At 46.0% G+C, this 16,259-nt stretch overlaps 1 protein-coding gene across 1 annotated transcript in view; it reads left to right on the forward strand.

Annotated features, from left to right (window-relative positions):
• The window catches only part of Pptc7 (protein phosphatase targeting COQ7), a 38,172-nt gene extending 22,011 nt beyond the window's left edge, over positions 1-16,161 (forward strand). The window contains exons 2-6 of the mRNA XM_050158981.1: positions 883-1,062; positions 5,870-6,068; positions 9,573-9,696; positions 11,454-11,583; positions 12,668-16,161. Coding sequence (XP_050014938.1) covers positions 883-1,062; positions 5,870-6,068; positions 9,573-9,696; positions 11,454-11,583; positions 12,668-12,726 — 692 coding nt within the window. The 3' untranslated portion in view covers positions 12,727-16,161. The remainder of the gene's footprint in view (positions 1-882; positions 1,063-5,869; positions 6,069-9,572; positions 9,697-11,453; positions 11,584-12,667) is intronic.
• Positions 16,162-16,259: the final 98 nt, after the last annotated feature.

Below are 16,259 nucleotides of genomic sequence, written 5' to 3' on the forward strand. Positions count from 1 at the left end.
TCCCAGCATCCAGAGGCAGAGATAGCAGATCTCTGTGACCAAGGCCAGCCTGGTCTACAGAGCCGTTCCAGGAAGCTAGGACTGTTACACAGAGAAACCTTGTCTCAAAAAAACCAAAAGTAGAAACCAGAGACTTGAGAGATGGCTCAGTAGTTGAGAGCACTAGCGTCTCTTGCATATGACCTGGGTTCGGTTCCCAGCGCCCACATAGTAGCTCAACAGAAGACCTGATGACCTCTTCTGCCCTCTTATAGGCAGCATGCACGTGATGCTGGCAAAACACTCACATAAATCTTTTTAAAATTAATTTTCACTCTTTCTTACAAAACCAGTAATATTAATAACTCCATTACTTCTGTATAATATATATAATAATTTTGGTAAACTTTATGTCTTAGCCAATAGACAATGTGCTCTTTGGTAGTTTAAGATTATTCATGAATATCTTACTTGCTGTTGGTTTTGTTTTTTAAAAAAGGGTCTCTGTTTTGTAGCCCTGGCTGCCCTGAAACTCACTATGTAGATCAGGATGGCCTCACACTCACAGAGATCCACCTGCCTTTGCTGGGTTTAAAGGTGTGCACCCCCACATCCAGCTGTTCATGAATATATGAAAGACCAAATGATAAGCAGACCAAATGATAGAGGGTGTTGAACAGAGGTGTTAGTTTGTGCAGTGGTGCTCCTGAGTAAGGCTGCAGCTGTGTGTGAGAGAGAGGTGGAGTAAGGGTTGCTGGGAAGTTGGTAGCAGTGGTGTCTGGCTGTTTTTGGCAGTACTAGGGACTGAATTTAGGGCCTTGTGCATCCAAGGTAGGAGCTCTGCCACCGAGCTATGTTCTCAGTCAATGGCAATGGTTTTAAGAGCACTTTTTTCTTCCTCAGGAGTTGCAGATGGTGTTGGAGGATGGAGAGACTATGGCGTGGACCCATCTCAGTTCTCAGGGACTTTAATGCGAACATGTGAGCGGTTAGTAAAAGAAGGACGCTTCATTCCTAGCAATCCTGTCGGGATTCTCACCACAAGCTACTGTGAATTGCTGCAAAACAAAGTACCTTTGCTGGGTAAGTAGATGATTGTGCCTTCTTACAGCACCCACTAATAGCTAAACAAACAAGATTTTACCAGTAATCCAGGTTGGCCTCTAACTCAAAGAGCTTTGCTACCACCGCTTCCTGAGTGCTGGGATTAAAGGTGTGCTCCACCATGCCCGGCATTCTTAGTTGCCAGAACCTCTCCCTTGCTCACACCTACATTTAAAGAGAGTAGTGGTGTAAGCTGTCCCTTGCCTTGGATTTGAACCCTTTTTACAGAGGCTCTTTTCTCTCTGCTCCGCCTTCTTCAGTTTTCTGTAAACAGTTTTGTCTTCCTGCTGTAAATTCTCCTGGGTTCAGCATGGTGCTGCTTTTCTGACTTCCTCTTAAAGTTTTTATTTTATTAGTAGAAGTATGTGTGGTGGGGTCAGAAGGCTACCCAAGGGTGTCCATCTTTTCCTTCCTCCATGTGGATCAAACTCAGGGGATCAGCCTCGGCAGCAGACACTCTACCTGCCGAGCCATCTCAGCAGTCCCCTGCCCCCTTTTCATTACTACATTTTATTTATTTCTTTTGTGTGTGGGGTCACGTGTTCATAGTGCATGTGTGGAGGTCAGAGGATAACCTCCTGGAGTAGCTTCTCTCTCCAGCATTCAGGTCCTGGAGCTGGGGTGCAGGCTGACAGGGCCTTTACTGGGCTGGCCCCCTGCTCCTCTTGATGTGCTCAGAGGCTATGCTTGGGTCAATGGGACATTCTAGAGTCCATCCTAGTACCTCTGTCAGAGCTGTAGGGCTGTGGAGAAACCATTTAACCTGGGAGTGGAAAGCAGTCTCCTAGGCAGTTTCCAGTACTCCCTGGGAGTGGACACCATCCATCTCCCCAGCCCTGCTGTTTACTTGGACATAGGGCAGCCAGTTACAGCACAGAACATCCTGCTTTTTTGTTGCCTAAAAGGTCTGAGTCTGGCAGGGGGATACTTTTTCTTGTACGTTTTATTTCCTTCTCACCCTATGTAACTTGGAGATAGTAATAAATAAATTTAGGACATGTTTGAGGTTTATTTATAATGTTGGTGTTATTCTTAAAAAACGATGAGAGAGAGGCTACAAACGGTCCCGGGCGGGCTGGCGAGGGAGCCCGCCATGAGGGCGGCTACAGGAGGGCACGCTTCCTTGGCCCATGGTGGCGGCAGGTAACAGACACGTAAACACAGGAAATAGCCATAAGTATTTATTAAGGAAGGGGGAGAAAGAAAGACAGAGAAAAGAGATAAAAGGAGAGAGGAGCGATAAAAGAAGAGAGAGACAGAGAAAATGCGTGCGCACGCCAAGGAAGCAGAAAGAGAGAGAGGGGTCCCAAGATGGCGATGGGCGGGTCAGAGGTTATGGGAGTGGGCGTGGCTAGGGCAGGGACCCAAGAATAATAGTTGAGATTACTGTTTCTTCTAAAATCCACTGGAATAATCCTTGTCGCCATATTTGTGTGTGTGCATACCTCCCTGACCTAACCCACACACCTCCAAGGCATTTGCAACTAAACTGGAACAAATCTGGCTGACTGCTGAATTGACTGAACCTTGATTAAGCACAATTGTAGACGTGCTTTGATTTTTAAGTTATTTTGTTGCTTTTATGTGTGTGCCTCTGTGAATGTGTTGTGTGTTGGTGCTTGTGGAGGCCAGGAGTTACACAGGTGTTGTAAGCCACTCTCTATGGGTTCTGGGAATGGAATTTAGGCTCTCTGGAAGAGCTGGGTGCTCCTAACTACTGAGCCATCTACCCAGCCTGCCTTTTTGCTTTCTTATCCAGCAAACGTTAAAAAATGTACAAAGTAAATCTACTCTAAAGGACAAGCCTTTATTTTTGATGTAATAGTCCTCAGAAACCCTTAAATACAGCAGTAAGTTCTTAAGAATCTGAAGGGTTGCTGCCCATGGCAGCTCATGCCTTTTATTCTAGCACTTGGGTGGTAGAAATAGATGGATTTCTGAGTTTGAGACCAACCTGATCTACAGGGCAAGTTTCAGGCCAGCCAGGATTATACTGTGAGTCCTAGCTTAAAAAAGCGGGGGGGGGGGGGGGGGGGGGTCTTGAGTTAGGGCTCTAACACAGTGGCCTAGCATGCACAAAGCTGTTTATTCCCCTGTACCACAAAAGAAATGAAGCTGAGTGGTCAGACCTAGAAGGTTATTATAGTTGGCTGAGAGATTTGACCTGAGAGAGCTGCCCAGGTACCTGCTGATGTGGGTCAGTCTCCTGAACATCCGCCCCTCATCTTCAACATGTATGGGGTCTGAGCCCTGTGCACTTGGCAGTCACTTGAAGAGGGGAGGAATGTAAGCTGCCAGGTTGCACATGCTCTCAGTCATTGTTCCTGCCCTGGCTGTGAAAGCCCCATCACTCACAAGGGCCATGCTGATTCCATAGGGGCATGAAATAAATGGTGGCCTGAGGTTGTCACAGTGAGTCATTAGGGGTGTTTCCCGAGGAACAGCTCCAGGGCTGTGTTGTTTCTCACTCTCAAGATTTAATTCCGTCAGCGTTCAGAAGATCTTTTGTGTGGCCATGTTGTAGTGATGAGTAGTTGGAGGCTTTTAGGAAGGAAGCTGGCTATACTGAAGGCCATGGAGCAGGTTCTGACAGCCCTCCGGCAGGTCGCAGCACCCACATTTTCTTTCTCATAGGCACCACAGGGCTGTCAAGATCACTACTAATCAGTCTACTTCAGATAACAAGGAAGCTGAACTGCCAACCATCAATGATGAAAGAGGCTGTATTAATTCTTTACATTAAATTACACTTTTTTTGTTTGTTTTTGTTTTTGGAGACAGCTTTGGAGCCTGTCCTGGAACTAGCTCTTATAGACCAGGCTGACCTCAAACTCACAGGGATCCACCTATATCTGCCTTCCAAGTGCTGGGATTAAAGGTGTGCTCGTTCCATCACTGCCCAGTAAAATTACACATTTTAATTGAGACAAAATAAAAATAGCCAGAAAACTGAATACTAGTCTCTGTGTTTCTATTTTCCCCTCATGTGTCTGTGCACAGGATAGTGGCATGTCGTTTTGAGTGCTCTATTTTCACACCTGGTGAGGCAGGCACGTAGGAATTGTCTCCATATCTGGCTGAGAAGAAACTCAGACTGAGTGGCTTGCCTGTGGTGTACACTGAAAAGCAGCACCCTGGGATTAGCTGTCTCCACAGGCCATTCACTTGCTTTAGGTTTGATTTTTGTTTTTATTTATTTTTTCTCCTAAAAAGATAGGGTCTTGTGCAGCCCAGGCTAGCCTCAGACTCAGTATGTGGCTGAGGGTGATGTTTCCTGAACTTCATCCCTCCCAAGTGAGTGCTGGGACCACAGTTGTGCACCCCATATCTGGTTTGTGTGGTGCTGTTGACTGAACCCAGGACCTGGTGCATGCTCAGAGAGTGCTGGACCAGCTGCTGAACTACTTCTCAAGCAATACTGTTTTTTTTTTTTAATTGAATTTATTTACTTATGTGTATATGTGTGTGCGAACAGGAGTTCCAGACGGTCATGAGCTACCATGTGACTGTTGGGAATCGAACCTGTGTCCTCTGGAAGAGAAGCCAGTGCTCTTAACCACTGAGCCATCTCTCCAATCCCCAAATACTAGCCTTTAATCTCACTTCATTTATCTTCTCTTTCCAAGTGTATTCTTTAACGCTTTCCTAATGACTATCATTAGATAGCCACACTTTTAGAGTTCGCCATGACTTAACTGGTTTCACCTCATGGATTTCTCTATGAGAGGTATACTCTTGGTCCTGTTTCTGTGAACAAGGAAGCTGGATCGCAGAGCTTGAAAGTGGCAGAGCTGGGGTTCAAATGCAGATAGACTGACTACCGTTCATGCGGCTGAGTGTTTGTGACAGTACTTACCTATTTCTGTGCCGGAGATAGAGTGCAGGGCTGTGCTTGCGCTGGCTGCACCTCTGCCACTTAGCTGCCTGCCTGACCTAGTGGCACAGGAGAGACATGCAGCTCACTGCTGGTTTTCTGGCTCTTGAGTAGTGTTTTTTTCTTTTAGTCTCATTTGCATTTTTTATTCTTTTCTTACACAAGTCTTTTCAGGAGACAAAGAATATGTAAGTTTTCAGAGCTGTGACTCCTAGATTCATTTTACTCAGTGCCTCCCCAGAGTAAGGGTAAGTGGGTTTCCCGCACTCTGGCCAGCCCTGTGCTAGCTTCTTATGGTTCTTGTTGATAATCTGAGAGAACCAGCTGTCAGTGTTGTTCCATTTGCTCCCTGGTGTGCTGCATATTCTTCTGGTGGAGGCAGGTGCAGTTTTTGCTGCAGTCAGCCTGGCCAGAGACTGTGGGCCTTGTGCAGTCTCTGGAAAATGAGCAGGTTGGTCTGCAAGCCACTTGTGTCCTCACTGTAAGTCATCCAGAAAGTGCTTTATGGCTTCAGCAGATGGCAGTCTGGTTTAGAAGACTGGTTATGTTTATAGTTAAATGTTAGTAAGTTTAGTGAAACCTTGATACCCTGACTAAATAAAGAATAGTGTTGGGTGTGGTACCCTTGTTCCAATAATTAAGTATTAAAACACAGTACCCTGCTTTGGATGGAGCCTTTGAAGGTGGAAAGAAGGAAGGAGGAAGAGTGTGTGCCTCAGTGGTCCACTTGCCACACCCCTTGTCTTCAGCACATCATCCCTGCTTAGGTTATTGCCGTAGTTCTTGGGGGTGGGGCAAAAGAGGTTGGTCCTATGTAAATAAGAGATTCAGACTACAGCTGCTCCCTGGAGTTGAGTGATGATTGGCAGCAGCCCAGGGGAGACAGTGAGCAGCTGCCCATTTTGTTTGTAGGTAGCAGCACAGCCTGCATTGTGGTACTGGACAGAAGTAGCCACCGCTTGCATACAGCGAACCTGGGTGACTCAGGCTTCCTGGTGGTCCGGGGCGGCGAAGTCGTGCACCGATCTGATGAACAGCAGCATTACTTCAACACTCCATTCCAGCTCTCCATCGCACCCCCTGAGGCTGAAGGGGTTGTCCTGAGTGACAGGTAATCTTGCAGCCCTTCCCTGGAGCAAGATGTAGCTTCCCCACAGTCCCCTCCCATCCTTCATGGGATCAGCTAGTGGAGCCTTTGCAAAGGGGTTAGATTAAACTGAGTAACACAGCTGAGCCAAGTTGTTCTAAACATCATCCCATGAAAGGGTTGTACAGAGGCACTCAGCTTTTTGTCTGTTGTATTTTCATGCCAGCCGCACACTGAGTGCAGGATGTGTTAACTCACTAGGAATTGAGTTGCTCAGAGGCCTCCTCTGCCTGTGCAGATTTTCATGCATTGCTAGGGGAGCACAGGTAGGTGTCTGTCTTATCTGTCAGAACAATTTCCCCTCTCAAAGGTGCTCTTCATACACATACCCACCAGAAGTGAAGTGTCCAAAGTGTCCAGGCCTGCTTCCGTCCCTAATGGGGTCACTAGGTGTTCTCTTTCTTGCTGATTGCTAATGACTCTTAGTTTATTTTTATACTTCCAGGAACTTTCAAAATGACTGGAACTCTTTAAAATTAAGTTTTAGTTGCTCTTTTTGTAGAATAGAGTAAGGCTAAGGCTTGGCCACCTTACAGGCTACGGAATGCTCACCAGTAACTCCCAGTGGGTTTTTTTGTGAAGAAACTCCTAGCAAATTCTCTTTTCCTTTTCTACCTATTATCTCTTAGTGAGCCAGATCTTAAAGCCCAGCTAAAATAAAACAGGCGTTTCTGCCATCTTTGATTTTGGAGTTAGGGTATCATATTGTTAGTATTTGGTGTTGTCTATTTAAATAGTCTGCTTGCTGGGTAGACTTGCACTTGTAATCCTGGCATTCAGGAGGGTAAGGCAGGAGGATTACCAGTTTGACGCCAGCCTGGGCTATATATAGCATGACTCTGCCTTAAAACACGTGAGTATTGACTGGGTGGTGGTGGCACACACCTTTAATCCCCGCACTTGGGAGGCAGAGGCAGGTGGATCTCTGTGAATTTGAGACCAGCCTGATCTACAAGAGCTACTTGTAGGACAGGCCCCAAAGCTACAACGAAACCGTCTCAAAAACAAAAACATGCGAGTGTCAGTGCTGACCCTGGAGAAGGAAATACTTTGAGCTTTCAGGTCAGACCAGTTGCCTGAGTTAGAAGAACATTTGATAAGACATTTTATTGTATTTTTAAAATATATTTATTTTGTGTGTTTGGAGGTGGTGTGTATGTTGTGGCACAGGTGTGCAGGTTAGTTCTCTCCTTCCCAGCATGTGGGTTCCTGGGATCAATCTTGGGTATCAGTTTGGCAGCAGGTGCCATCCCTGAGCCATCTTGCTGAATCAGCTCTCTTGTGTTAGGAAGTGGACTGTAATGTACAATAGCTGGAGCCATTTGGAGTGAAGGCCTCAGTAGATACCAAGCTCAACTGACAGCTTCCAGATTGTGGTACTTTATTTTCTGGATTGGCTGCTGCCTGTTTTGGCACCTGAATACCAGATCCGCAAGCAAGATTTGGGATAGGCCGTCTAGCGGCACACTCTGCTGGCCTGGTGTGAGGTGGAGGTGGCTGCCCGTGGAGCCCAGCTCGCCAGCATGTGACTGTGGCTCGTGTTTCAGTGCAGTTGAGAGTTTCCAGCAGCACAGTGTGTTCAGTCAGAATGGGCAGAGCTGCAGCTGGCAGAACACCAAGCTCGTGGGTGGGAGTATTAGCAGAACACGGCTGTCCAATGAGAGTGAGGCTCTCACAGGCAGAATGGCAAAGGCCACTTGTGGGGAAAGAAAAACCTCAGCATAAAACAGAGCCCCCGTGCCAACCTGGTCATTAATCTGCGCTTCCAGAACCTGACACGCTTGCAAAGACAGCAGGCCAGAGTCTTGCGTGTTTGTCTTGATTTTTACAGAAGGAACTAACCCAGTTTCCACCAATATGATGGCAGCTTTCTCTTCTGCTGTATGTCCTCAGTTGCCACTCTTATCTATCAATGTGTGCTGCCTCCTTCCCTCGGCCATGCGAAGCTGAGCCAGGAGTTTGCTCAGGGCACAGTGCAGATCCTTAGGAATGACTTTGCGTTTCTCTCTTACCACTTAGCCAAGTGTGGGATACCTGTTAAGCCTCAGTGCTTTGGCTTTGGCCTTGTTGGTTAGTGTCTACGGTCTTCCTTCTCTTTTCACCGCAAGGTTAAGGAGACGATTAGATGCCTCTGGTTGGCCTTTCAGCCTGGGAAGCAGTGAAGGTAGCCTCAGGAATGACTGAGAGCCAGCCTTATGGGGCTGTGAACTCCTGCCTGCATCTCCCCCGTTGTTAGGTCTGTTTCCTTCAGGCTTTGTTAGAAAAATAATCTCCCATCTCTTCCTTTAAAAGTTGTACCCAGTGGCACATACTTGTCATCCCAGTACCCAGGAGGGTGAGGCAGGAGAATTATGAGTTGAAGGCCAACCTGGGCTGCATGTTGAGACCTTCTCTCCAAAACAAAACAAACAAAAAAAGTTACTCAAAAAAACAAGCAGTCGGGGACTGGAGAGATGGGAGAGTGGTTAAGAGTGCTGACTGTTCTTCAGAGGACCCGGGTTCAATTCCCAGCAACCACATGACAGTTTATAACTGTCTGAAACTCCAGTTCCAGGAGATCTGGTTCCCCCATACAGACATACCTGCAGGCAAAACACCAATGTATATAAAATAAGATAAATTATTTAAAAAAAAAAAAAAGCAGTCTCCTGCCCCTTCTGCGGCTTCACATCCTTTGGCAGGCTCTGGGGTTAGATTCTCTAGATTGGCGCTCTGAGCTTAGATGGTTCCGCGCGTGTCTTTTCCCTTCTCACAGAAGGAGCTGTATCTACCAATATTTCTGCCTTTGCTGTTTAACAACATATTAAAGGTTTCCTCTCAATTAAGAGGGTTATTCTGTTTTTGCAGTGAGTCATTTAACATGTTTCCTGAAGCCCTACATGCCAGGCATACTCAAACAGTCCTTAACTGTGCCAAAGCCTCTCTAGGTGTCCCTGAGTAGTGTCCCAGGGGGCTCCTGTTCTCCTTGGGGACCCAGCCTCCTAAGAGCCAGAAGGGTGCAATGGTGAGAAGGAAAGCCTTGCTCTGAGGCTGCAGGCGGGAAAGGAGAAGTCAGAGCGGGCTCCCTCTTGAGCCCCTGACACAACTGGTCTGACTGCCCAGATTCAGTTTTACTGATGGCTTCTGCTGATAAGCCTCGAGACATTGAAATGGACTTTCAGCTCATTTTTCTTACTATGATTATGTTGTGGGGTGGGGTCATGCATGGCATGAGTGTGGATGTCACAGGGCACCTGCAGGAGTCGGTTCTGTTGCTGTGACATGTAGGTCCTTTGGATGGAGAACTAACTCATCGGTAGGCTCGCTGGTGGCCACCATTGCCTGCTGAGCCATCTCACTGGCCAACTTTGCTTTAGTGGATGCCGTTTTAAAAGCCTCCTTACACTGTAAAATTCTGGTGATAGGACCATTGACCCATATCTGCAGGGCTACCTTCACCTTGCTCTCCCTCTTCTGTCCTTGCCACAGCCCGGACGCTGCTGATAGCACGTCTTTTGACGTCCAGTTAGGTGACATCATCCTTACGGCAACAGATGGGCTCTTTGACAACATGCCTGATTATATGATCCTTCAGGAGCTGAAGAAACTGAAGGTAATGAACTTGGAGCCTGGTGAGTGTGTAGACCCTGGGAGCTGTGGTCTCTGCACTGCCAAGTCTTATTGAGTTCCTTGAATCGTCTCTTGGTTTGGAAAGGATGATTTTTTGAATAGTCCTTCAGGGAAATAATGGATGTGATATTCCAGGCAATTATAAATGGGAGCATTCGGAAGAGAACTGGGGGAAAACTCCTAAACCCCTCCTGCATAGGGGGCTCAGGCAGAATGGGAGGGTGTCCTCACTAGCATTTTTCTTGGTGTTTTATGCACTTGCTTGTCCTTCTCTCCTTTTATTCTTTTGTTTGTTTGTTTGTTTGTTTGAGACAGGATTTTTCTGTGTATCTCTGGCTGTCCTAGAACTTGCTTTATAGACCAGGCTGGCCTCGAATTCACAGAGATCCGCCTGCCTCTGCCTCCCTGAGTGCTGGGATTAAAGGTGTGCACCACCACTGCCCGGCTCTCCTTTTATTCTTACCATATACCAGAAACTGCTGAGGCTGGAAGGTTAGGAAGCAGTTAACCAGAAGGCAGTCCAGGAGGCAGGTGCCTGGGTGTGATCCGAGCTGAGGGAAGTTTGGCATCTTCCACAGAAAGTGTGGATGCCAGAGGCTAGGCTCCCAGAGACTCTTGGGCTAGTGCAAGTACTGACTGGCAGAACCTAGCCCTTCTAAGGAGGCGTCTCTTCTGCTGCCCAGGCAGTAAGTAGTTCCCTTGTCTGTAAAATGGGAAGTAGGAAAGATCTTGTCCTTCAGGGTGACAGGGAAGAAGGAAAGAGTCACCAAAACCACAAGAAGAGTCCTAATGCTGTGCCTGACCTGGTAAGTAGAAAGTATGCAGGCCCTGCCCCCACCCCTCTCCACCTCCGCCCCAGGTTTACAGTCTAGAGGTGAGCCTCTGAGGAAGAGGAATATACAATCGGGAGCCTCTGTAAGGTGGTATGGAAGCATGGACCTGTTTGGTTTTCATTTTAGTTCCTCTATACAATTATTGTTTTTTATCTTATGTGTATGACTGTTTGCCTGGTACCTGGGGAGGAAAGTAGAGAGTGCTGGGCTCCCTAGAACTGATTGGTCATATGGGTGCTAGAAACTAAACCTTGGTCCCCTGCAGGAGCAGCCAGTGCTCTTAACTTCTGGAGCCATGTCTCCAGCTGCCCTGGCCCTCTGGTGGTTGATGTTTAGACGGAAAGATTCAGAACCTTTGAAGTCAAGTCTGAGCGGGGTCCTTGCCCTCCTGTGTCCATTTTGTAGGTGAATGGAAGCAGCTAGAATAGGGCATGGCCAAAGAACACACAGCAAAGCAAGCCTCTTCATGGTGATGCAAAGCCTGAAAGGCTTTCCCAGCACAGCCCACACCAAGCTGCCCTTACTTGGAAAGCAAATATAGCTGGCTAGGATGTGTTGCCAAACATGGGGACTTCTGCAGCATCCTGAAAATGTGGCCAGAACCCACCTTTTTAGATCATCCTATTTTAGCAAGAATACCTAAAAATTTTTGAATGGAAAACCAAAAATGAAAAATCTAAATTGAAGCTCTGGAACCATTTCAACAAAAGGTTTTCTCATGGATCAGGGCCATAATGGACTTGTTCCTGGTTCTCTCCATGTCTTCTCTAACTAGAATAAAACTTAAGCACAAGGGGGGAAATGTTCAGGTAGATGTTCTGCCTTACAGTGCTGTTTGCACGAAGTGTTCTCTTGCAGAACTCACACGAGACATTGCGGTAAAAATAACTCTGTCCTTTCATTTTAGAATTCAAATTACGAGAGTATACAGCGGACGGCAAGGAGCATTGCTGAGCAGGCACATGAGCTGGCCTATGACCCAAATTATATGTCACCTTTTGCACAGTTTGCATGTGACAATGGATTGAATGTGAGAGGTAAGCATTCTCTGGAAGGTTCTGAGCTCCGAGTGAGAGTGTTTAAGTGTCCTTCCTCTCACTCACAGCAAGGTCAGGAGGGTAGCAGCCAACTCTGGCTTCTCCTCTGAGGTGCCCTTCAGAACTGACCTTGACTGAATGAGAGACAGGTAGAACCTGAAGCCTTTACTCCACCACTGATCTGATCACCCTGGGCCATATTCCCAGCAGCTTAATGTTCTGCCCCTCAAGTGACCGATCCAAACTACCACAGCAACCTGCAAAGGGAAGTTATATGACATTGCCCTCAACTCTGATGTTTTCCAATCCACTTCATGATGTGACCGGGGAATTAGGCCAGCCCCAGCTGATTCTGATGATTCAGAAGTGTGGGGCTGCCAGCTGTTGCTAGTGTAATATTATTATGACATGGAGAGCACATCTGAGCTCAGGAAATGTTAGAATAGAGAAAAGCGCATGCCATAGCTGCTTGGCACGTTAGAACACAGGCTATTCCTAGTTTCCACACAGTGGGCATGTTTGTCCAGATTAGGACAGTGCTCCTGTGAGTGCTGGCTGGAGCTGCCCTACAGACCGTCAACCGTCACTGCAGCCGATGCTCTGTGTGGCCGTCGGCACAGCCATCGTGGGAAAGCAGCAGGTGGGTTTGGGGCAGTGGTTTTAAGCTTCAATTAAGTCACTTTTTTGATTTAGTTTCTTTGAAACAAGACCTTAGATAGCTCAAACTAGCCTCAAATAAGTGATGATACACCTGCCTCAAACTACCAAGTTCTGAAATTATAGGTATGCAGAACCACGCCCTGGCTTCTTGGTTGTGTTTAACTACCTTATTTGTTTTTATTTTAGCATTGGGGGATGGTTTCCTGTAACATAGTCTGGGCTTGAACTCTCTGTAGGTGAAAACGACCTTGAACTCCCAATCTCTCAAACCCAGAGCTTACAAGCTTTTAGCTGTTTCTCCACTCTTGTGCACTGACAAACCAGATCCACTGAAAGATGAGCACTGTCTCTACGGTACTACCTGGGCCACAACTTTGGTTGACTCTTCCTACACATATACTGATAAGTTCCATTTGTGTTTTAGGTGGAAAACCAGATGATATCACTGTCCTCCTCTCAATAGTGGCTGAGTACACGGACTGATTGGCCACGCTGGCAACTCCTGCCTTTCCCTGTCACCCCATTTTTCCCTGCCATGTGTGCTGATCCTGCTGGCAGGACCACATTTCTTTGCCACTGATCTCAGTGGCCAATGCCGGATGCCTGGCCCTTGTTTGAGACCCATTGAGATCCTTGTTGAGAACCACTATTGTCATCCACTAGCCCAGGACCTGCTGGTGACCACCAAGAGAAGCTCGGTGACTGCTCCCTTCTCCTGGAGGAGTTCAAAGCCTTTTACCTTTCAAAAGCAGTTGAAGTTTTGAAAATAAGTAATGTTGGTAAAGTGAATTCAGAATTTCAGTGTGTAAAAGGGATGTAACATCCAACAGACAGTAAATAGTGACGTCATACTGGAAAACACACAACCCTCCCAGGAGGAGCCCGTGCCCACAGGCGCAGTCTGCCAGACCTGCCATGGCTTTGTGTTTTCTGTATAAACTCCTGTTTCCCAGGAGTTCACATCCTGCTCCAAACCTGTGCTGGGTTCTGACACTTAACCCTAGCAGCTTACAGTTTTGATGACAAATTGGAAGAAAATTTTCATTCTTTGGATGCAGATATTTTGTGCTTTTTAAAAAGATGCTTAATTGTGCTCCTGTGATTGAAGCTATGGCAGTTACTGATTTTCCAGGTCACAGGCTCAAGGCCTGGTCCACAGGAGGGACAGAGGAAGGAGACTCTACCAAATCTATTCCCAGAAATGTAATGCAAAATTGCAAAACTCATCAAAGCCTGAGAATCAAATGCTGAAGCTGAAGTCTTCTGTGCTGCCTGTGAGAATGCCACAGGCCTTCCCGGCCAGGCAAAAGTATGCAGCTGCTGCTTGGAATGGGGTTGGCTGTGGACAGCCTCGCTCCTTCCGTCCCTCAGGAGCTCACACCCTTAGAGCATGCCCCAACTGTGCTGTGTCCTCAAGGTGACAGCGTGGTGGCTGCAGCACACAGAGTCCACCCACAGGAGAGCTAGTGATGACCTGACGTTCACAGTGACCCCAGCTGAGTGTGGGGTTGAGTCCAGCTTAATGTTTACAGTTCCAATAGCCATTTGCAGTAGGTGACGTTCCTTCTCAGACTTTCCCATTACCTGCGAGCGCAAACTTACTTTTAAGGTTTATGTACAATTGACTGCTGTAAAGATATATATTTTTTGGTCCGTTCTTTTCCTTCTTTAACTTGGTGGTAGAAAACCATATATACTTAGAAGCCCTTAAATTAAAGCCGTGTTTTCTGTGTAAGTCAGGTGATGTTGGTGTGAAGAGCACGTGAGCAGTCGCACAGCCCTTCCTCTGCAGGAGACACTGGCTCCCTGGTTACTGCATTGAACTTGTGTTTGAGGTTACCTCAACTTGTTTTTAAAAGATTTTGTCTGTGAGTTTGTATATTTGAGTAGCTGTCTCTTGTTTTATTTAAATTGTTTACCATGTACCATGTACATGTCATTGCTGTATCTCAGTGCATCATGCTTGTAACAGGCATTTCGTTTATAAGAATGAGTTACTCATTTGTAAGCTGTTCAGTAATTTATCTACTATTCCTAAATTGGCATAATGTTAGATTCCTATTTTGAATCACCTTTAATTACATGTCAGAATGCCTTAACTACCCTAACCTGACAACACTGAGTTCTTTGGTGAGGAGATACAGGGGCCGGGTATGGAGGGAGACTGGGATAAAGAGATGTCATGCTCTGTTGATGATGGAGCATGAGGGGCACTGGTGGGTATTTATTTTGCACAAACTCTTGGCAGTGTCTGTGTTTAGAACAGTAAGGTTGTATCCAGATGGGGTGTGTGGCCCTAGGACTGACTACTTCAACTCTTTTCTGTGGTTTATAATTAGTTTTTGGTCAGATGTATTGTAGCCTTACAATCTGGATATATTTTTGCATTAATTTTCCAATGCCAACATTTAATTCCTGCTAGGAGCAGAGCTGGTCAAGTCACTGGCTTTTTTCTGCTCTTACTTAACCCATCAAGCAGTCTTTCTAAAGGTAGATTGGTGTATTTTCTACAACTTACTTAGTCAACTCACTTTTCTGAGCAGTGGTTGTTAGAAGTGGACAGTGCGGCTGTTGTGCACTGGAAACCATGGGGCAACATTGAGATTCAGACTGAAAATTACTTTGGGCCTGGTGCATGGACTAGAGACATTACATATTCCACTTGCTCCACCCCTGTCCTTTTTCTTACACACTTAATTTTATGGCTGTCAGACGCCAGGTGAAGGAGTGCTGCCTCGCACTCCCCATGGCCAGGGGCTCTGCCACACACCCCTCACCAGGTCCTCTTTGGAACCTGGTGTGTGCGTGCATTGTATTTTAAATCAAGCAATGTAAGCACTCATATTTGTCTCACAGAGTGAACTTTTATAACAAAAGAGAAATTTGGGTTTTAATTTACAAATGGCAAATTATTTATCCCTCTCTGGATGCACCAAAGACCAGTAAAGTTTATAGCTTTTCCATCTATATTTATAAAGCAATACTGTATTATAAAAAAATCACTATTTTTATCACATGCTTGAAATTTTTATTTTGTTCTGTTTTAAAAATGTGCACTCTAAACATATCAGAACCTTATTTCTTCCTATGAACTTAAGCTGCCTGCGCACAAGAAATAAATAAGATTACCAAATGGAGGTGAAATAGCTAGAGTCCCTAGGCTCTTAAAAATTGAAAGAAATGAGGGCGAGAACAAGTTATTTGTCCTGAGTTACTGTATAAGCTTGACTTGGTTGGTCGGTTACTAACTCACAGAGAATCCATTCCAGGTGTGCGTGTCTGGGTTGGGCTGTGTCTGGAGTAGAGACTGAGTATGAGCTTTCTGAGGCAGGAGAGTGCCCTTTTCTGCTGCTGTCCTTGTTGTGGATAGAGGAGGCAGCGAGACCTCACAGGGCTGCCCTCCTGGTGAGTGTTGTGGAGGTGGCCAGCAGGATTGGGTAGGGCTGTCTGTGCATGTTTATACTTTGGGTAGGTTCATGGCTCCTTGTCACTGTCCACCAACTATCTTCGGCAAAGTTAGAACAGTTTCTCTGGAGACTGTCACAGTTTTGTTTTTAAAAAATTTTGCGATACTAAGAAAAAAACTGCTTATAAAGCAAAATATGAACCAGAAGACATTTGGATTCTATTTCTTTTAAAAGGTAAATTTATCACAAAATTGAATTTCTCAACTAAAGTGGTGTCCATGTCAAAATGTAACTGTTAGCAGGTAGTTTGTGGCAAAAGCGACTAAGTGATGAAGCAAATCTGAATCCATGTGTACTAATGAGCTGTGTTTTCTGTTGAGACTATCATTGTTTGTCCTACAAGAGGCAATGACCTGAATCGATGTCTGAAATATAACTTATGCAGGAATAGTTCTGTAAATACATTTAAATAAACTGTAAAGATATTTAATAAATATAGTATTTATACTAATTGCCACTCTTTGGTTTGAATGGTCAGGAAATAAGACGCCAGCTCTCAGCATTGTCGTCGTCTCTGTCAGGCTCTCAACCCCAAGCCTCTTGGTCTAC

This window comes from Alexandromys fortis, unplaced genomic scaffold (assembly GCF_014885135.2).
Source record: "Alexandromys fortis isolate MF-2015 unplaced genomic scaffold, M_Fortis_MF-2015_v1.1 scaffold_90, whole genome shotgun sequence".
Classification (NCBI taxonomy): Eukaryota; Metazoa; Chordata; class Mammalia; order Rodentia; family Cricetidae; genus Alexandromys; species Alexandromys fortis.